This window comes from Seriola dumerili, unplaced genomic scaffold, assembly GCF_002260705.1.
Source record: "Seriola dumerili isolate Sdu_G_001 unplaced genomic scaffold, Sdu_1.0 BDQW01000052.1, whole genome shotgun sequence".
In the NCBI taxonomy this organism is placed as follows: Eukaryota; Metazoa; Chordata; class Actinopteri; order Carangiformes; family Carangidae; genus Seriola; species Seriola dumerili.
In genome coordinates, this window is record NW_019174307.1 from 9554975 (window position 1) to 9577099 (window position 22125).

The window sequence follows — 22125 nt, forward strand, 5'->3', positions numbered from 1 at the left end:
GCAGATTATCAGGGTTATGTGGTGCTTTTCGGGGGGCCATTTTTAAGCATATAAACTGGTTGCTCTCTTCTCTGGGCTACTTGCAAGTTCAGTTAAATGCAATTTAAAGGTAAGAAGCTTGGTCCAGAAAAGTTCTTCAGCTACAGTCCTTCTAAACAGACCTCAACAGCACACACTCTCCCTCACTCTCTGAACTCCTTATCAGTAAAAACATCTGTGTTGGTGGTAGTGCCAGAGAAAACATCACAGTGATTACTTTAGACTTTGAACTCACATAGTATAAGAAACCACATTCATACATCATTACTCAAGAATGGAGATTGGATGCAATCTCCTTAGATAGTAACTCCTATCTTACTATAAAAAGCCATTGCAAGCATGGCAAATTTACAGAAAAGTAGACATGGTTTTAGTTATCTTTTCATTGCTCCAGGAGAATACAAAGAATATAAGTGAAAGAAGTAGGCCAGGTGAAATAACATTAATTTGCTCAGTATAAACCTGTAATTGTGCTTTGATCAAGAAACTGTCTCTCATCAACCACTGTATCCCAATCTTCAGAAGGGAAACAAAATGGTCAAGAGAGGAGGGTCGCTGGTCTCGATCTATTACTGTATTCCTATTTCATGGCTGAGGAGCTCTGCCAGTTTAACAAAGGAAGCTGATATTCAGTGATTCTCAATCACAATTTATCTAACATACACTCAGACAGGCAGCTCAGTTACAACTCTCCCTTTCTTAGACTCTCTTAAATGTGTGTATGTGTTAATGGCAGACTGTTGTGTTTGTTGAAGGAGCAGTAGGAAGGATTTCTCCTGTTGTGAACTGGAAAAGAAATCTACAATTACTATTATTCTATTATACTTTTTACATCACTATATTCATTCAGTTGCAATGACGGTATGTGGATGGTTTGGGTAATCATTTTACGGTTTGCCTTCACGTTCCCTTCCTAATGAACTGGTCCAAGCCAGGGTTTGTTTAAAACTGTATTATAATCTGACTGCTTTGTTTCTTGCACCAGCCGATTTCATTTTAGTGATTTCACTGCGTTTTCACATCTCTGAAATTAAATTGGTGAGTGCAAAGTCATTTTTACCAAGACACAGTCCAAATTGCAAAAATAAGACCAAAGTTGTAAAAAACCAAACCTATCCTTTAACTGATTTAGTGACATTATCCACAAGCTCATGCTTTGATATTAATTACTAGTCACTTCAGTTGTACCTTCATCTCCTACTTGTATGATGTTGACTCAGCCTCAGTGGAAGTTTTTTTTAAACCCAAGGTGCTTCAAGTGTATATGTACTAGCTCTTAAGTGCAGCGTCAAGCACTGACTCAGCATAAAAACAGTCTCATTAACAAACAGCATAGATGTTTATTGAGATGATTTATTACAACTTTTCTCTTATAGACATTAGTTCGTAATTGTTAAATGCTGAAAGTGTCTCCACAATTTGTCAGTTATGCCTCAGGAGCTTTACATGCAGTCCTAACTTGCCCCTGCTTCGTGTCGCTCCTTTCTTTCTGGCTATACAGATACCTGCTGAATAACACACTGGGAAAAGTCTCTGGAGAGCGACAGCAGCAGAGCTCACCTAAAACTGTCTGCTTGCTCAGAGCACACAGGCTGAAAGCACACTTTCTGGTATGTGATCTGAGTCTGCCAAGTTATGTTTTATATTTTAAAAAAAGCCTGGCTTTAGCCCCACAATAAAAATAAAAAAAAACTCTCAGTTCTGCTCTGTTCCTTCCCTCCTATATTCTACTGGGACACCTAAGGGAATGAGGTAAAGGGGAGGGGAGAAACTTGGCCTTGTTCTTTTAAAAGGCTGGGACAACCTGCTATGCTATCTGCGTGTTTGTTGTGTGCAGTTGTGCCCTCCAGCAGTGGGGGGGATTTAGAAACCCCTCTCCTCACGGTTAAGTTGATAGGTCACGGCACATTCCAGACATTTTCTGTCTGTTTGTTTTCCACCAGGAAGGCTCACAATGCAGCCTGTTCTGCTACAAAGCACCGTGTTTGTCTTTGATCTGCACATCACAGCTGAGTAGACCTAGACATTGATTGAATGAACAAAAAAATTCAAAACTTGTTTATGGTCTTTTCACACATTTCTTTGGTCTCATTGTTGCTTTTTTCTAACGTCTAAGTTTAAAAAATAGTCTAAACTTTTTTTAGTTATGTTACACTCTAGTCATAGCACAGTAATTGGGCATCACTCTTGGCAACAAAGCAAATCAAAACTATACATTTTCTAGCCTGCTCTATCTATTCTAAGTAAATCAGAATTGCTATATTAAGTTACCATTTGTAGTGCTTCCTCCATACTTTCACTGAGGGCTGTTTGTTGGCCAGCTGCTTTTTGAGCTAAGTTTAGTGGACTACACAGTCCTGTCATGCTGTGTAGCTGACCTCTGCAAGCTCCCGGCTAGAGAGGGTCAAGAGAAGCTAGTAGGTGTTGATGGCACTGACCGGTACATCATTACACCACCTCTCTGGAATGAATTATTATCACACATTTTAATTAAACACTGCCAACACTTGTCATTAGCTGCTTCACTGGGATTCCAAACAGCACTATAATCTACACCCTCTGACAAGATCCAGCAGATGACTCGATAAACAATCAGGAGCTTCTGTGATGCCTCTTGATGTGTTTTCACATTTGCAGCCTTTATCATCAACCTGACAGCTTTTAACAACTAAGGGTTGACTTGTGAACAGGGAGCCAAAACAGCACAGGCAGTAAAAACACATAGAGCAGCTTGATGGTTCAAGATGCTGTTATAATACTTCTGAATTTCTACTTTTTATGATTATGTGAATATACCAGACTAAGACTATAGGCAATAATAACACTAGATCTGATATAACACTCTTTTGCTTATATGTTAATCAAGTGTTCAGGAGATGATAAGTGAAACTATAGAGATGCAGTACTTGTGATGGTGTATCAAATTTATCTTATTAATGCTACAGAGAATAATATGTGAGGGGGCATATGAGTAAGCTGTTAGTATAGCTCTGCTGTCTGACAGTGTGTATGTTTCAGTTATAAATGAAGAAGTCAAGAAGAATGAAGATCAAATACAGCAGGGAAATAAATAGCAAGAAAGAAATGTAAGGACCACTGATGAATTTTTACCTTGGCCTCTGAAAAACTTTGTACAAAGGATCCCTGCACAGCTCAGTGACCTCAGCCCTGCAACCCCTCCCATCGTCTATGAGCAATTCACTCTGTACCTTAAAAACACTGCAGTACAAATGTTGTTTGCTGTACTAATGCAGGAAACACTGATAATAGAAAACATGTTTATAGATCCAATTCTTTATTGAAATTGTAATTCACAGCATTTAGCGTGAAATCTGTTATCTAAACAGGCCTCTGCGTGTGATTTTCCACTGTTCCTGTGACTGGACCAGAGAGAGTCCAGATTGAGCTGTGGTGTTGGCTAAAGGGGTGGGGTCGGGGGGTGGGGGGTGGGGGTGTCCAGCACCGCCATCCAACTCTCATGCTCAGCGTCTGACTCTGCCAGATGGGCACAGACAGGGTGAGTGAACAAAGGTACACAAACAGATAGGTGAATGGGCAGAAGAGAATTTACACTAGAAAGCTGATGGAGGCAGAACAAAAGCCTTGCTCGGCACAAGAATGTGGTGCACAGAGCAGTCTGAACTCTGCAATGTGTCCTTGAACAGGGGCATGTGGCTTGTTTGGTCAGCAGATCTCCCTGGCACCAGTGCCCACTGCACTGCCCTGCCCTCCTGCACAGGACATCTCTCTTGCAACAAGTCACAGCACCCATGAAAATAAAGAAACTACAAAGTTGTGTGAATTGGGTCTGCACACCATAAACATTTCCCTTGTTGAGTGTTACCAAACACACCCTCTGGCCAACCACGGAGCTCAGTGTCAGGATGAACAGGATGGTGGCCTGGCTGGAAGCTGGCACCATCTTTCAACCGTTGTCTTAGCAGTGGGTCAAGTCACTGGTAGACTTGAAAAAAAGTTGTTCATTTGTTTTTTCTAAGACATTAATAGACCAGTTGAATTATTCAGTGGTTGATGTCCTCAAAAATTATGGCCTTGCACATTGATTGATTTACCTTTTGCTGCATGTTTTCACAATAAATTAATTTTATACCTAGCTGTCCCCACATCTGACCAGAGTAATGAAATGTAGTAGATGTCACGCAGGCATCACTGTTAAAAAGAGTAAGACATTAATTTACTGGCAATTTAAACTTTTCTTCTTTCTTATGCAGTATATTGGAAAATACTGATGTCTGTCATGGGCTGTGGCCATTAATGGTAGCCCAATAATTACCAGCAATAATCACAGCAATGTGATAAAACACTGCTGACATAGTGCTGCTGTTAAGTCACTGTCACTTGGTTGAGTCAACTGAAAGAGAGTAAAATGTCTTGCTGACATATTTGTGGTATTCACGCAGGGAGGAGCAAAAAACTGTATTTCAGGTTTTAGAGGAAAATTGAAAATCATACTTTCTGTTGGTACTGTTTTCATAATATAAAAATGTTAATAGAGCAAAACATATATATAAAAAAAAAATATATATATATATATATATATATATATATAGGCTGATAAAGCAATCAAGTCACTTGTCAAATAAAAACATGGTAACAAATAATCCAATCGCTTTTAAAATGAGATGCAACTGTAATATTGAGATTTGTTTACAAGATTGTGCCTATGTTTTTTCGATTTCAAAGATTACACTAGACTAGTTAATTAGTTAAAACAATAGATGCATTGATAATGCATATATATAACAATCACCAACACTGAAAACATAAATGAGCAATTCTAACACAGAAGGGAAACCAAAAGTACCATGCTCCTGGAAATGTTACTCTGCAGACTAATTCACACTTGGATAAACAAAGGAAGAAAAGACATATTTTTAGATATTACATTCCCACACTGCAATTCATTAAAAATTCATGGCTCCTATAAAAACAGAGACAGGATGTTGAAGAGTACTGTAAAGAAAACAAATATCCAGGACAGAGGAACAAAGTGAATCGCCAGGACAATAACAGGCACTCTGGATATTTGTATCACCCAAATGAAACAGCCCTGTGGTTTGTACTTTACAAATGGAAAGGAGAGCCTCAACAAAGCAACCAGAGACACAACCAAAAAGTAAATGGACTGACAGCCAATCATGCACACACTTACATGTGCACAGACTCACATATACAGGCAGTAGCATATGAGAGCAGTACAAGAATCTGAGGCTCTCCTCTGCTCTGAGGCACACCCTTGAAATATTTATGACCCTCCACTTTCTATTCTCCACTATGGCAGGGGCACAACATATCTGTCTCTTTATCTCCAAACTGGACTTTACAGCAGCTACAGGGGCCAGCTAGCTTGCTCCAAGGCTCAACATTCTTCTCCTTTGGATCCTATTACAGAGCTAACTAGCAGCCATGTACAAAGTCCCCCAAGTAATCGCCCTAAATCCTACATCTTCTCAAAGCTCTTAATGCAGAATGTTATTCTACATTCATCAAATGTTTGGTTTTGCTTAACAATAGGCTGAACTCACAGGGTGAACCCACTGGAAGTTCTTTCTCCATGAGTTTGTGGTGGGAGTAAGTGACCACAGAGAAGAATGAATCAGGAGGACCAGGACCGGGGTTTCCTGTACACTCACACTTTCCAAAAAGAAGTTTTATGAAAGCGCTGGCCACCAAAACTATCCACTAACCCCACCTAGTATGCAGGCCTATCACCATGATTCAGGTTTACTTGTATAATAGATCTATAAAACACATTATTGAGTGGTGCCACTGTTGGATGAAAAGTCAACCTTGCAAGAAAAAGGATTTTTTTTTTTTTTTTTCAACATATCATGTTATGAGTTACTCACAAGTTGTTTCTACAATGCATGGATTTTAGCTGAGGTTACAAGCCCCATAGCCACAGAACCCTCGGACAGCTGGCAAAAACAATCAACAGCAATATCATATCCCTGAATCTACAGCAAACTAATAAGAAATTCCCATTTGTTCACTGTATGTCGGAAAAATCTAAACTACTGCTTTTAAGTATGGCTGCAATAGTAGATAAAATAAGTGGCGATTATCTCATTCTGAAGTGAAATTTTGGTTTTCTTCTACAATCATACAGAAATGTTTTTATGAAATCACCTTGTGAGTTGAGTTTGACCCGGGTATGGTGATGTACAGTATAAGGCTTGAGGTATGGATGTCTCAGTGTTACAACATATGAGCTTTTGAATGTTATCATCATCTTTGAAACTGAAAAAGGCTCATTTTGTTCTTTTTTTCTGTCAATCCATGTTTAAACTCTCTCACATTCACATGAGATTTGAGATCAAACTTTATCATGTGGCAAACTGTAGTTTTGCTGTTACAGTTTATAGAGAAATTGGGAGTGCTTGTTTTGATGCAACAGATCCCCTGTGAATGCAAATGCTGCAGAATCATCAGGTAAGAATGAGATTGTATAGAGCCAGACATTGAAATAATGATTCTACAACTTTTAATTGTGCCGCCCTAGTTTAAAAACATTTGGTTACAGTGGGGTTACAACCATTAACAGCAATAAGATACACACCGCTGATCATTACACCATCGAATTAGTGCCAGAGGTTGACAAGCATGTGTAAGCTTAATCATCACCATCTCATTATTACAGTTACCACTTGCCAGCAGACTGCCTGGTGGCCTCTTTACCTACAGGTCTACAGTGAGTAAAGTTTCACCTTATCTAATCACTTAGGTAGGTGAAACTTTAATGATTTCCATGGGGAAATTGGGTCACTGCTGCAGCAGATACTAGGACATAGATAAGACATAGAACAAATGAAAACAGTCTTATTAAAGTGACTGGACATTCTGCATTAGCATACAGAACACTGTCATTATGCATCTGTAGAACATCTGAAAAACATAGTAGCCACATTTTTGCTGCTGACTCCTCTTTCAAACACCTGAAATCTGCAATAATCATTTACTCAATGAATCCAAATAACCAGAAACAAACCAGACAGCACTTAAACTACCAAAAATCTGCCTTGCTCCTCTATAAATGTTTGCTGAATGGGAGCAGGCAAAACAAGCGCATTGACCAACGAAGGGTTTGGCAGTTTCCCAGCAAACACCAGCACGGGACTAAAAATGACTTTGTAATCAGAGGGTTTAGAGAGCAAACGGAGGAGGGAAGAAAACCAGGGAATGATAGAGTGAGCCTATGAATTACTCAGCAGACACGTCTCTCCCTCTGTCCTCCTTGCAGGAGATAATGGGGATCATCCGTCTTCTTGCCCTCCTTTACGCCCCATCTTCTGACCACTCATATGCATCCAGGTCAGCTGAGAAATAACACAGGTCCTTTCCAGTAACTACGAAATGTAGAATTTGGTAGAAGGAAATTTCAGTCTACAGGCATTGTTGGAAAAAAGCCACAGCAGTATATCTCTCAAGGCAGAGTTACCAAGCTAGCAGGTCAACTGCACTGATTAAAAGGCCCAAAAAACATATATTCTCAACAATTTTACTATGAGAAATGGGTCCTACTTGAACTCACTATTTTCTGGAAAAGTTAGAACAGTGGAGGTTATTTTACATGATAGATTTCTGTGTTTGTATTTTTCTTTCTGAGCTCTTCTCCCTGGTTTGAAGTGGGTGGGGCTCAGCTGAAAAAAGGTGATTTCACATATATCCATAGACCAAACAGGATTCACCAACCTTTGAATCTTAACAGACCTGTTTGACATTTTGGGGAATAACTATTTGCTTTTTCTGTTAAGACTCTGATGAGAAGATTGATACAATTTTCATGTCTGTGTGGTAAATCTGTTGCTGGAGCCAGCAGCTGGTTAGCTTAGCTTAGTTTAGCACAAAGACTGGAAACAGGGGGAAACAGCTAGCCTGGTTCTATCCAAGGGAAACAAAATTGGACTGCCAGCACCTTTAAAACTCATAAAAAACCCTGTTAGATTTCCCTTGCTTAATCCGTACAAAACTGAAGTGTAAACAGAAGAAAGCGAGTAAGTATATTTGCAATGATGACAAACAGTTCCTTTAATAAATAATGCCTAAAGATGTGTTTTAAATTTCAATTTTTGCTTATTTAACTATGAATATTTAATGTTATGGGGTAATATTAAAGATTTAAGGAGGGTTTGGCGGCGCCTCGGCGGCTCACCTGGTAGAGCGCATACCACGCAGACTTAGTCCTAAACCGCAGCTGCCATGGGCTTGAATGCGACCCACGTCCCTTTGCTGCATGTCATCCCCTCTCTCTGTCACTGTACAATCAAAAATAAAGGCAAAAATGCCCAAAAATAGAACTAAAAAAAAGATTTTAGGACGGTTTTAGGGGGGTTTAAAACGTTAAACAGCTCTTTTACTTACATTAAGTCCATTTACCATATTTAAAGCTATTCCAGGTTTTACACAGTGAAGGTATCCAGATTATTTAGTAATCCTGCCTCACGAAACAGGCCCAAAGTCTACACAGTAAAGTGGTTTCAAATGATTAAACTCCATAAACCCAGTGAATAACGGAACAGCCAAGCTGTAGACAAAAAGAACAATTGCACAATCAATGTGACATGAGCAGAATAGCTTGGCCTACATGTGCAAGTTATGAAAAATGACTGGTTGGTTGGGTTGCAAGGTCTTATTACCTCAAAAAGTCATCTGAGGACAGTAGAGTGAAGTATATTAAGTAAATAAAACATTTTAGGACAAGCAAATAAAACCACAGCAAGAAAAACTGAAAATAAATGCATCTCTTGAGGAAACACTATTTATTATGACCACAATAAGAGTGCGCAGATTGTTTATTTCACACATCAGCAGGCCTAAGCTGCTGATGCTGGTACATTATCTAGCTGAGCTGCTCGACTGTCTCAAACTCATGTTATTCCAATGGCTGCTGTGGCTAAACTGCTTAAGAAAACATACATGGCACATCTATTCAGCTACATGAATAATAAAGCATTCCAGCATACTCACACACATGTATTGGCACACTCACGCACACTAAAAACCAAGATGTGTCACAGACGTGCCTGATGTTAAATCCCTGTGAGAAGAGCTCATTGAGAAGGGTACAAAACCTGCAGGATTCCCAGCCTCTCAACTCCTTCCAATAAAACGAGCTGTCTATTCTATCCTGAGACAGGATGCAATGGGGAAGCAACCAAAGGGCATCAGCATGAGGTGAAGAGTTCACAGGTGCATACAGGAATAGGATTTGAAAGTGAGAAAAAATGCTGATTTCTTTTTACCCAAAAGAGAATGACACTCTTCTTTGATCAGAAAAAAAAATAGAGGAAATATGGAGGTGGGAAGGCCTGGAGAGAGACATAGGAAACAGTCAAAATAGTATGTCAGTGGAAGAAAAGCCAGAAAGGCAGAAGGCAAAAGAGTCGGGGAGATACAGCTATCAGAGCTCCAACATGGCAGGATGTGACATGTGGAGAGCAGGAAGAGGAAACTGGACAGATATAGATTGATTTGGTAGCTGCTCCTGAAAACATGTCTATCCCATTAGGGGCCTCAGTGGCAGTTAATGTGCTTATCAAAGCGTGCACCTTTGGTCTATTCCTAGCCCTGGTAAGGTGCTACTGCAGGCAGCTAACATGGAAAAAGAAAAGACTCAATGCAGAATTTAACTGTGCGTCAGATGGTTTCCTATTATTTCAAATTCTAGGACTACATTTATTGGCTTCTGTGGTTGACATTTTCTCCAGAGTTGGCAAGAAAGAGGGTCACACCCGGGGGTCAAATCCCAAATCTAATCACACCTAATGTGGGTCATTAATTAGGATTTGTATAATTTTACCACGTGAGAACAGCTCAAATAAAGGAGCTTCATTGAACTAACAAAAAACAAAAGAAAAGCTCTTTTGAATAAAATAAGTACCATCTCCATTATTTACAGTGCACAGAAACTGTGCATTTAATTATTTCTACTCAACAGGAAAATAAACCAATCTTTATCTACTCTATGTAGTGCGAACTGACTGCAGGTCAATGCAAAGGTCCTTTTAGCACCAAATATGAAAGACAAGTTAAGTTGACAGGTAGCACAAACAGGGGCAATTTAATGGCTGATTTTTAAATGGGACTTTATAAATGTTACCTTACAATATTAGTGACACTGACATTTGTCCTTCAGAACGAATGTCAAGGAAAGTGATAAGGTTGCGCAATATATAATATCAATAAAAACTGTTTTCTCATTGTACAGGACTTTGCACAGGTACATGCCATTTTATCTTTTGTGTTCTGTCAGCAGGTAAGTATAATAGTTAAGCAATTATTTTATTTAGAATGGACCCTCTCTTACATAAATAAGTATAGCAAGTATCAATTTAAATACTATGCACTTTAGGTTGGCTTTGAGTTTTATAAGCCATCAAAATACCTGAATGAGTCTGAGAAAGTTCTAAAAAAGGGAAAATACATAAAATCAGATGTAAATATTTGATGTTGAATTTACAGCCTAATGAAGCCTGATTTAAGATAATAGTGACTTAACTTATAGCCTAATGCCTGTTTGAATTTTTAAATTTTAGTAGTTTTATAGACCTGCAGGTGTAAGATCTCCATGCCCAAAAGCCCTTAAACTTAATCAAAGTACAAGTGGAAGGTCAAACAGAGGATACAAGCACGGTGTACATGAACTTAGACACATTGTACACATAGCTGTACATACATAACTACCAGGACATATACAAGTGTACAGATTAGTGACATCAGCCAAATTGTGTATGGACAATGCAAACCTAATGGTATTGGTTAACTTAAAAAAATATATCTTGTCTTTGTTAAGCAATGTGGAGACATTCTTCAACTTTTCTAATGATCTTCTAATTTCATGGCTTAGTAAGATATCCATTTAACAGCCTCTAATCATAACTGGTGACTTCTGGACTGGCCACCAGTAACAACAATCTCTATTAACTGAAAAGTTTCACACAGCCAGACACGATAAGAATGGCCACTTGTATTGACAGTCTTATGACAAAAATTCCAGTTTATGTGGAAAAAATGTATTACTCTTTTAGTTTACTTTTTCATAAACTTAAAAAAGACGGACCCTCTGGTTATGTGGGAAAAAAAGAGCCACATAACAGTAGTATGGGTGTGTCAGCTCAGCTGTTAGCGTTAGGGCAGATAGCCATCTGATCAAGTGTGGTATTTGGAGTCTGGACGTGTGGTATCTTAAACTTCAGGCCAATGAGAACAGCTTGTCTTCATTAGACGTGGAACAATACAATACAACCTATTAAACAGTCTAGTTTAGTTGAGTTTAGTAAGTCCCTGTGCTGCAGTAGTTTAGAAACATGAGGACAAAACTACAGCAGAAGTTCAGCTTAAGGCTACTCTCTGGTAGTAGCAGAGGGGCTTCGATGATGCTGCCATGTCTTCAAACATGCCAAGATAAAGGGCGGTGGTTCGGATACAGTCTTATAAATAAAGCACCCGATATAGAAGAAACATATGGCCTCTCGTTGTGATAGTTTGTGTACCCGTTGTTGATGTCAACTTACCTTCAGACAGCTCCAGCTCCAGCTCCGCCAGCTTCTCCCGGACCTCCGCCGGCAGGGTCATAGCGACAGCCGGCGTGGGCTCCAACATCATCGTTAGCAACCCGGTTGAGGTTCTCTCTGCCATGGTGGTCCAGTACGAAGCACGAATAGGTCCACTGAGTCACCGGTGAGGAGGACAATGCCACCAGAAAGGTAAAAAAATGATAACAACCCCTCTTCACTTGGTTTCGGCTGAGGAGAGAAAATGGGGTGTTGGTGCTTCTCCCGTCTCGCTGCAACGTCGTACAGATGTGTGAGAAATCTCTCCAACCGTCATGACACGGCTAGCTGCGAGGCTAGCAGACACACCTGACTGTGTGTTTCCATGTAGTGTGCTAGGACAGGGCCCTGCCTGTGTCTCCGTGCCTGCTGTCTGTCCCTCGGCACTGTCGGCGTCCTCACTGTCTGCGGCTGCTTCTCTTCAACTGTGGGGAGAACTCATTCAACTCCTCGCTCGCTTCCCACGGCGCAGTCGCTATTGCATCATAGCAACAGCAGCCCCGACCGAGCGCGTTCACGGGGCTTCCTCGTGTGTTTGTGCGTGCCTGAGCGGTGCACGCTGCCTCCTGCTGCTCCACAAACAACTTGCCTGCCTCCTACCGTCACTGTCACAGTGCTGCTGCGCGGTATTGAAGCACATGCAGTGACCTGGGAGATACAACTGTACTATTGAAAATGTTATGATTTTTTATTTATTTATTTTTTGCATCTTGCTATTTTATGGGTGTTATTTATTAATACAAAAAATAATTACTGATTCGTGGTTCACTGTTAGTCACTGTGATCTCAAAATATATCAAAGGAGAACTGCATTTTGACGATATAATTACATGATCAGCTGGCTAATGACACTTAAAAGCACAATGTGGTTAGACAGACAGTATCCAAAGCTCACTATAAAGATCCTATGTTCACACATAGAAATGGCATTTTTTAAAAGAAATGAATGAAATGTTTAAGCTGAAACATTTGAAATAGTGATAATACACATACTGAAAGAGGTTGAAGTAGCAGTTGAAAGGCAAGTGCTGAGGAGTTGAAAGTTTCAGTTTAATGTAAGCACTGAATGAAATTAAAGTGCAGTGCTGTACCAACAGTTTAGTCCCAATGATATTCAGATTACAGTAATATGACAAAGAAATGCAGAAAATCCTCACATTTGAGAGGTTGGAACTAGATATGTTTGATATTTTTCCATTATCTTCCTTTTTAGTATTAATTGGCTATCAAAAAGTTGCAAAAAAATTTTTGCCAATCAATTTATCAACTAATTGTTTCAGTCTTACTGAAGTGTCAATCTAAGTGCAAGCACTGGATGAGATTGAAATGTCAATTTAAGCATAAGCACTGAGGAAAGCTTTAGTATCAGTTGCAACGAAATTGCTACAATGAGCTGAAATGTCAGATTAAGTGTATGGGATAAATTGAGTTGTGACAGATATTAGTGCCAGTTCCAGTGCATAAACTGAAAAACAGGATCAGCTGAAGTGTTGGTTGAAGTGTAATCATTGTATATGATTGTATAAGGTCAGTGTAAGGCAAGGCAAGATAACAGCATAATTAACACAGAGGCGTTCTCGAAGTGCTTTACATACAATTTTACTTTGAAAGCAATTCAAAATAGACATTACCAAATCATTTACATAAAAGATATCTTAAAGAGACAGTGTGAAACTGCTTGACATGAAATAAATTACTACAATTATATGTAAGTGCAACAAGCTGCCGTATAAATATTCAATTAATATGATAGGTCTTCAAATTTTTGAAATTGAAAACAAAAATGGTTGTATGACAAGGGTTGGTGGGTTAGCAGTGGGTCATCAGTTCAACAGTAGTTTGGCTGGGGTCTGGGTTGATAACTCAAGTGAAACTAACATGGACTTGTCAAGACAAACAGAAGAGAAAGTGAAGATGGGGTGCAGGAAAGTTACCAAAAGCAAACCCTAAATGAATTAAGAATGGGAGGGGTCAGCACCCTGTTGTCAGATGTGGTCCTGCCTCCCAAACACAATGATGCTGACACTGGACATCATCTGACCCACATCGTTTATCTTCAGCTTTATTGTAATATAGCAAATATAAATATTAGTATGGCAAAGAAAGTTTTAAAAGGAAAGAGAACAACCTTGGTCAAATACAAGATATACAATCTGTTGTTCCCAGGAGTTACAAGTCTGACTGTAAAAACATATTGAAAATAATAAATGCATGCATTTAAATGCTTTGGAATTACTTTGCTACAAATAGCAATTTATGTATTGTTAAATTATTTAAATTTATATTGTTGTTTGCTGCCTATGAAGTTAAGAATATATTAGTAATTAGAAGGTGTTCATAATATGGAATATTTTAATTATATAGTGGTCTTTACAAAAAAGACAAAACCTTGAAAATGCATAAAGGCCTATCAAATTAAAATGATTAAAAAAAATAAATTAATTAATGAAATATAACCACAGAGAGATAGATAGATAGATAGATAGATAGATAGATAGATAGATAGATAGATAGATAGATAGATAGATACGGACAGACGGACGGATATAGTGTTTACTTCATACATCTGGTTTAGCTGCACAATAAAAGGCAATGAAAAGCTATTCACATTAATGCCCCAAAAAATAAAGTAACATATTGCTGTGATTAAATGTCAGGATGTTGTGTAGGATATACTGTAGATATACTTTGTATGTACTGTGCTTCATTTTACTCTAAAAAGTAAAAAAAAAAGAAAAAAAAGAATCAATTTCTATTTCTATTGCATTTAAATTTCTATTTCAATGCAGTATAAATAGAAATGTCTATTTCAATGCAATGATTGGGTGTGTTATATCTGTTGTTTATGTTGCTGATGTCTGGGGGCGGGGGCATTGGGAGGTGGGTTTCTTGTTATTATCATTATTTTGTCCTGTGAGAACATTTGTCCCTTATGACATTATTCATAAATACATGTACAGAAAATATGGGTTGGTCATTTTCAAATAATAAATAAATACACAATACAGCAACCAATGAAATATTTTTTTCTGTATTATTTGTAAAAATAATTGTTTTGAATAAATACAACCAGTAGGTGTCTCTGTCTGCACAGTAAAAAAGGTTCTTCTTAGGCATTATGTTGGTAGGTTTCTGACATTATTGTGTCTTCAGTGAATGTGACTATTAAATCCTCTACTGTAAGCAAAGATCTTTCCTTAGAGTGTGTTTCAGATCAATGTGGTAGTTTGCTCCAGGATTCGTCCTGTTATGTTCAAAGATAGCCCCATTCACCTCGGTATGAATATCAACAAGCTTAGTTTTCCTGTCAGAACACAAACAAGACAACAGTTAGTATAGCATCTATAGTTTATAGCTTATATGGAAAGTGTCTGATGCTACACAATAGCTGAATTTGCTGTTGAGTGTTTGCTTGTACCTCTTTTGGCCTTTGAGTAAGGCATCTGTCAGAACCTTCAGGTAAACAGAGCGGTGATGTCCTTGCTCCAGTTGACGTTCATCCGTCCAGCAGTGACTCCAGAACACGTCTGCATCTGTAGGGATGTAATCATATCTGGACAGCCCATCACACCCATCTGTCTCCAGATCCTCATCCCGATGGTGCATCCTGGCACAGGGCTGGAACTCAGGAACACTGTACCTCTGGATGAAGAACAGTTTGGGCTTGCCAGCCATCATGGGACATGTATCAGCAGTGAAAAGGCCTCTGACACTGTCCAGATGTAGACGTGCGCTGTACGTGTCTGTACCCAGGAGATGGTTTGCTGTACCACGGCTAATGATGCAACAGACAAAGCCATCACCTTTGAGGTTCTCTCTCTGTTTGAATATCCCTCTGAGAGCTGAAAGAGTGTCATCCACACTCAGCCACTTGTAGATGACCACATTGAAGTGAAGAGCCTTAAATGTTTGTTCCAACATGCCTGAGGGGGTAAGGAAAGATGAAACCAGATTTTACTAAAACAGTTAATCAGCTATCAAAGTAGTTGCAGATTAATTTTCTGTTGATTGACTAGTCTATTAATTTATTAATGTTTCAGATCTTATTGAAACCAAACATTATTTTTCAGCGGTATATGTAACTAAATACATTTACAATTTTGACTTATTTTCTGCGACTTTGTACTTCTACGCTACATTTCAGAGGGAAATATTAGACCTTTTACCCAACTACAGCTATTTAAAGCTCTAGTTACTGGTTATTCTCCAGATTAAGAACTGACATAGAAACACATATGATCATCTTAGAAAATACAATGCATCATTAAAGACTGAACAAGTGGTTTCCAACATTTTTGGCATGTTACCACTTACAAAAAACCATTGTCTAGTTGGGCCCCTGGCCACATTTCAGATAGGAGCGCTTCACAAACTTTACTTTTTATGGATTTTTTTTATATTGTGGTATTGGTACTTTTACTTAAGTAAAGGATCTGAGTACTTCCTGCACTACTAGACTGTAGGTACAAAGTGTTTTGTATCTCACCTCCATCATTACCCACGCAGTCTATGATAACACAAACTCCTCTGGGATTACTGTTAAATTTGTACCAGTTAAGCTGACTCTGAAATGCAAAGGAGCAAACAAAACAGTTTCATGAATGCACTTTTTTAATCAAACACAAGCTCCAATAATGAGTGCAAACCTTACCTGACAGTTCTGCTGTACATGTACAGGCACTGGTCTGTTTCCTGTCACTGGTGAGAAAGAGTAATGCAGTGATATGAATATCAAAATTAAATACAATGAGTGGCCTGGGGCTTTCCAACTGTTGTGGCTGGGTAGCTCAGGTAAGTCCCATGTGAAATAATATCTGTTCCATTGGTTTAAAGGGGTATTTTGACTAACTGTCTCTGGGGAATACATATTTTTGAAGTTGCTACAATTAACAAACAACTAACATGAAGCTTATCTTACCCGTATGGAGGGACTGTCCTTGTCTTGTTTGCGGAAAAGAATGGGAACTACTAGGAGTAGGGGGGGGTGGACACTGAAGAGAAGAGGTTTTTCAGAGGTATTAGTTTTATGAGATAGGAAAATGATAATAAATGTTAACTTTTCTACAGTGTCATACTCACAGGAGCTCTGCACCTTTGCTGTTGGGACAAATGCTGTTCAGGAGTTGCAACTGTAAAAGGTATACACGGACAGAAATGAGTAAATACAAGTAATGAGGATGATTTAAAGCACTTTGCCATTACTTTTCTACTCTTATTTGTTTAAATAAATAAAGTTCTTACATTGTACATGTGAGGTTACTTGGTCATTATCTAATCCTATGTTTCCTGTGCCAAGTGGCATTGTGATCTAAATACCACTACTGTATTTTTTGTATTCTAACCACATATATAGATGTTGGTTTCTCAACATACACTAAACTATATCAAGGGTGTGTCTCCCCTTCACTGGTCTATACTGCTGGTGTATAGAAGGTACAGAACATGAACGGGTTCAAAATAACACCATGGAGCATTTTTTGGGATTAAACCAATTTGCTCCAAGCAAACAGCTGTGATGGGAAACATTGGCTAGCAACCTTGTGAAGTACATTGGGCTTTTTGTATAAGCAGACAGGTTTTAACAATAGCAGACTGTGCAAGAAATCTCATGTGGGATATGAATATGTGGTTCTTGGACATGTTGGTATTCATGAACAAGATAGGTGTTGTTATGTGTTATGCGATTTTAAGCAAGTTAAATAAAACAGAAATTTATATGCATTTGTTTATCTTGAAAATGGATGGTCACTGAGAAAATGTGTTGTCTAAGTAACTTTTATTTGGGGTTTCTATTCTGTTTCTGTGTAATGTTTAAATTTTTTTCTTTGGTTTAGGAACTATGTACTGTATGTGATATGCAGTGGTTATTTGTTTCTTAGGAACTCGAAACTGCCAGAGGCATTTATATGTGTGGTTTCCTCACATGTCATGGGCCATTTCAGTGGTGTGACACAAAAACATTTCATTCATTAATTTTCAGTTCCCGTTTTCAGCATTTCCCTGTCTGAAAAATGTGTAAAAACTTCATACTTGTATAGTACGGTCCGAATCAGTAGATACTACAAACCTCACAGGTAAAACGTCATTTGAGAACTTACTTTTTACATTTTGTAAAAGTGTGTTTTCTCATTCTCTGTGAGAGAAATTTTAACCAGTCAGTATTACAAAGTATAGGTAAAATACAGTCTCACCTGACATCTTGTAAGTAGCCACTTTTTTGGCGAGGTCAATCCTGCCAGTGTTTATTAAACATTCCTCTACATAGTCCACTCTTTCGGGTGAAACTAAATCCAGCTTCTCAAGTTCAATGATCACATCCAGGAAACTCTGTCACAGAAGTGAGAGGGGGAAATTGTTGTTTTGATATGCAGAAAAAAATAAAATCTTTTTTGAAAAATGTTTTGAATATTTTGTATTAAGCCATAACACCAAAACTCCCCTCCCTCCCACACAGGAATTTAGTGAGTGAAAACAAAACCAGACTTCATTCATTTTCTTCACCTTTGCATTTTCCATCTTTTCGCGAGGTAATGTTCTACTTAACAAGAATTTAACAGTGTCCAGATCTTCATAAGCCATATCCTCACTTACATGAGCCATCAATACTCTGCAGTAAGAGAAACCATGATTACTTATAGGACCACAGTGTGTGAACTTGGGATTGTTAAGATAATTATGATATAATATCTTACCTGAATCTTGGCAGATTCTGCTGGTATTGAAGATCCCGCTCCACCTCATGTTTGCTGACTCCAATCACCTTCCTCAGGATATCAAAACGTCTCAGCTGTAACAAGAGCTCTGCCAGAAATGCGCGACCTCTGTCATGGCCCATCACTTTGGATTTCAGCATTTCTTTCACACAAGCTATACTGTTGTCCGTTTCCGGGCATTCACACAGGTAGAGGAGTCTCCTGCGTTCACTGCTGCTTAGAGCCTCTGCTATCTGATTGATTGCCTGAAGCTCCTGTTGGTCTGTAGGAGCCATGGACTTTGGAAGAAGAAAAGTGACAGTGAAGCTGCTATTCTACGTCAATGAAGACCGATCATTTAATTATTAACAAGGCAAGCAATTTGCCAGTCAGGACCGTACACCAAAGTATCATAAATATATAACAAAGAATATAACAGTAAGTATAGCCTAATCAGTAGAATTGTAGAAACAGCCTTACCTTACAGTGTGTGAAGAGAGAAAACACAGGTCAAAGCAGAACTTCACTTTAGCAGAAATGACGCATCACTAAAAATTCCCCCAAGGAAGTACCGCTTTTTTTCAAACAAAAAGAAAAGAAAGAAAGAAAAGAAAAGTAGGCTACCTAATTCATGCACACTAAGACACACGACAGTGAATCGTGCACGCTCTAAGCAGAACTCTTTGTTGTGGGATATGTGCAAGGTAATACACAAAACTCCTCGAAGTTTAATAAAACAGCACAACAGGCTGTCAGCTAAAGTGAAAGTGAAAGGCAAAGGGCGGCAGCGCTTTGATGACGAAGAACGTTAAAGCACGGTATTAGTGGCAGTACGTGATCTGGATGAAAATTCATTTGTACAACTTATTAACACTTAAAACCGCAGATTTGATGGATTCATACCCTTTATTAATGATTTAGTGGCATAACTGCAGATTTGATGGTTTATTCGAACAACATTTATGACTGCATTGTTACCAAACAGACAGGAAAAAACTTAGAGCTTAGAACTGGGAGATTTAATATACAGTCTATGGTTTTAAACAATTGGTAGAGCAATGCACAAATTAGTCGATTAATTGACTAGTTGACGGACAAAAAATGAATCTGCAACTTTGCTAATTGATTAGCCAAATCGTTTCAGGTATTTCTCAAACAGAAAAGCCAACATTTTCTCTCAAATGTAAGGATTGTCAGCTTTTCTTTGTTATACAGTAAATTGAATATTATTGGGTTTCTGACTGTTGGCTATTGAGTAAACGATTAATCAAGAAAATAAGCAGGAGATTAATTGATAATGAAAATCATTAGGCACAGTATATAAAATAGATTAGGAATTGTTAACGTGAACATGTTTGAATATGTTTAGTGGATGCATGGGAGGGAGAAATATAAGATTCATTACGCACATATTGTAGTATAATAAACTAATGTTAAATATTTTTGTTCTATATCTTTTCACCACTAACACAGCATAAAAATTGCTTCAGATAATGTTAAACTGTATTTATTTTTCATATAATTTGACTTTTGTTTCGTGATTAATCTGCTTTGCTGTAGGATATTCTACTGCTTTGAACCAACATGTTACACATAGGCTACACAGTGAAATTGGATTTGTACCGGTATGGGTAACTGTAGATAAATGTACAAGTGAGCTCACACTATGATGCTGAGTTTTCCGACAGTCATGAAGGTATCTTCACTGCTCCCTCTGCTCACTGTTTGCCAAAACGAACTGAGTTCCGCTCAGCCCGGCCAATCGTGTTGCGCTGTGGTTCAGCAGCACCATTGCAGTGTGGAGAGATCATACGGAGGTGCTGCTCGCTAAGAGAGGGAGCATTTGGAGGAAAGATACTCGACCTGGGTGACCGCTCTAGAAAAACACCAACCCTGCTTCCCCGACACAGTCACCGGGTGACATTGCCATCACCAGCTTCAGTCCGGGTGAGTATTTCGTTACCTGGTGGCTGGCAAAACATTCAGGATTTTCCAGGTAGTCGTAGTCAAGGGCTGCTGGTGAGTTGGAACATCATCAGCACTGTTGTGTTGATGTGGATGTAAACCCGCAGCCAGGAAGCTTCAGCGTTAGCGGGCTGGCCAGTGGCGACACAATTGTCTTAAGCAGGGGGCCACACAGATGCTGCTTAGGCTTTGGTGAAGCCAGGCAGCCACCAGTCAGTCGTTTCGGCCTAGTCACGACTGGTGAAAAATGAGGAGGATGAGGATGTCCACCAGCTGCTGACTACAGCAGACACGCTAACGGCATGCAAGCCGAGCTAAGGTAGCTAACGTTGACGTCCAGGTTCAGCTTTCGTGGCACTTCTGTTATAGACGTGAGCTAGCGGATAACTAACTGGCTAACAGAGCTGCGTAGAAACATCCAGATAACACGTTTGCTTGTTTCCGTGTTTAAGGTAGAACAGCTGTTCTCATGTCACTCAATCTTAGCCACCACACCTGAAAACATACCCAGTATTTTCACTGAGATCCTTGATAGTTGAACTCCACAAACCCTATTTCAAAATAGTTTTATTTTGAAAATTAAGAGCGGAAGTTTAAATTTTGCATCTCTTGTAGGCTTGATATATAACTTTTTGAGCCAATAGCAAATATTAATTTAGTACGAAGTAACGTTTAAGGGTTGATCCTAATTCTGTTAGGTAATATTAGTTTTGTGAACACTTGCTGTAGAGTAAATGTCTGTCATGTACAGTAGATGAGTTGATGTGTTTGAACAGCCTTTGCTATATTGTCAGCTATAGCCTGGGTGGCCAGTCAATTACTTTTTTCTAGCTGTCATCATACTATTATGTCTGTAAGTTTGCAGCTGTAACATGGTTATTTAAATACCCACCACATATGTATAGATATTCATATTAAGTATGCTCATATGTCATGGCCAAGTTATATTAGGTATGAACAAATAACTTGTTAATTCATCTTACTTTACCTCTCAGTTGCCTCAGAAAACAAGAACGCATGGTCAGTTAAGACGCATCAAGCCAGGAGCCTGGTGTTGCTTAAGCTTTTCACCCAGAAACCTTTCATCTGAGTGGTCAGCTGCTTTCAAGCATAGTGCCTATACCAGCACCATTTGGCTAAAGGCAACATCTTCCTCTGTGCTTGGACAGAACAGTGAGTTACTCTATTCTCTATTATTTACTTAATTGTTTGGTTTATGAAATGTCAGAAAATAGGGTAAAATTTCTCACAGTCAAATTTCCCTCAAGCCCAAAGTCAAAAATCCTTGAATATGTTCATATTCATTTTAATATTTGAGCTGTTTTGCTTTTAAAAATGATTTATTATTAAAATAGTTGAGGATTCATTTTCTGTCGATTGACTAATCAATTAATCGATTAATTGTTGTAGCTCTACTCTAGAACAGCGCTCAAAATGACCAGCAAACAACACATCCTTACAACAGCAACATTTCATTCATTCCTCCCTGGTCTGCCAAGCCACTTTGCTACTGCCAAGTTGCTTTCTAGTTGATCTTTCTATGTTGACATGCTGCTGTTTATAACACGGACATCAGTAAATTAAATGAATGCTGCTTGGACTGGTGCTGATCATGATAAGTAAACCACCCCTCAAATAATGGCGTCACAGGCAAAGATGTAGAGCTGAAGATCCAGATAATTCCATGCCATCTGCTGCTCATCCTCAATCGTCATTCCTCCTCTCTCCTCCTCCCTTGCTCTATCTCTGCCACTCTGTGTTTTGGGACTAAGCTATCATCAGAGCTGTGGTCTATTTTAGACAGAAACTCCATTTACCCACTTAATCTGTGTCTCCGACTCCAGGAGTTGAGTTTC

General features: G+C 38.8%; 3 protein-coding genes across 8 annotated transcripts in view; 1 reads left to right on the forward strand and 2 right to left on the reverse strand.

The window, feature by feature from the left end:
* The window catches only part of dip2a (disco interacting protein 2 homolog A), an 83886-nt gene extending 71832 nt beyond the window's left edge, over positions 1–12054 (reverse strand). For all 3 annotated transcript variants that reach the window (XM_022740379.1, XM_022740378.1, XM_022740377.1), the window contains exon 1: positions 11574–12054. In XM_022740379.1, the coding sequence (XP_022596100.1) occupies positions 11574–11697 (124 nt within the window). In that variant the 5' untranslated portion in view covers positions 11698–12054. The remainder of the gene's footprint in view (positions 1–11573) is intronic.
* Positions 12055–13203: 1149 nt separating this feature from the next.
* On the reverse strand, positions 13204–20022 carry cflar (CASP8 and FADD like apoptosis regulator). Of its 2 annotated transcripts, none has more exons than XM_022740228.1 (10): positions 19968–20022; positions 18305–18603; positions 18114–18219; positions 17804–17939; positions 16692–16741; positions 16531–16603; positions 16264–16310; positions 16099–16177; positions 15031–15535; positions 13204–14916 (listed from the first exon to the last, which is right to left on the reverse strand). In XM_022740228.1, exons 2-10 carry the CDS (start codon positions 18598–18600, stop codon positions 14787–14789), a joined length of 1422 nt encoding a protein of 473 aa, XP_022595949.1. In that variant the 5' UTR covers positions 18601–18603; positions 19968–20022; the 3' UTR covers positions 13204–14786. The 2 variants fall into 2 exon arrangements, with proteins under 2 accessions (XP_022595949.1, XP_022595948.1); XM_022740227.1 differs by lacking the exon at positions 19968–20022 and adding an exon at positions 18785–19064.
* Positions 20023–20040: 18 nt separating this feature from the next.
* The window catches only part of fam126b (family with sequence similarity 126 member B), a 41409-nt gene continuing 39324 nt past the window's right edge, over positions 20041–22125 (forward strand). Inside the window, exon 1 of one of the 3 annotated variants that reach the window (XM_022740224.1) lies at positions 20041–20251. The gene's annotated coding sequence lies outside the window, so the exon portion shown is untranslated. The remainder of the gene's footprint in view (positions 20252–22125) is intronic. The other 2 variants (XM_022740225.1, XM_022740226.1) reach the window with 2 other exon arrangements.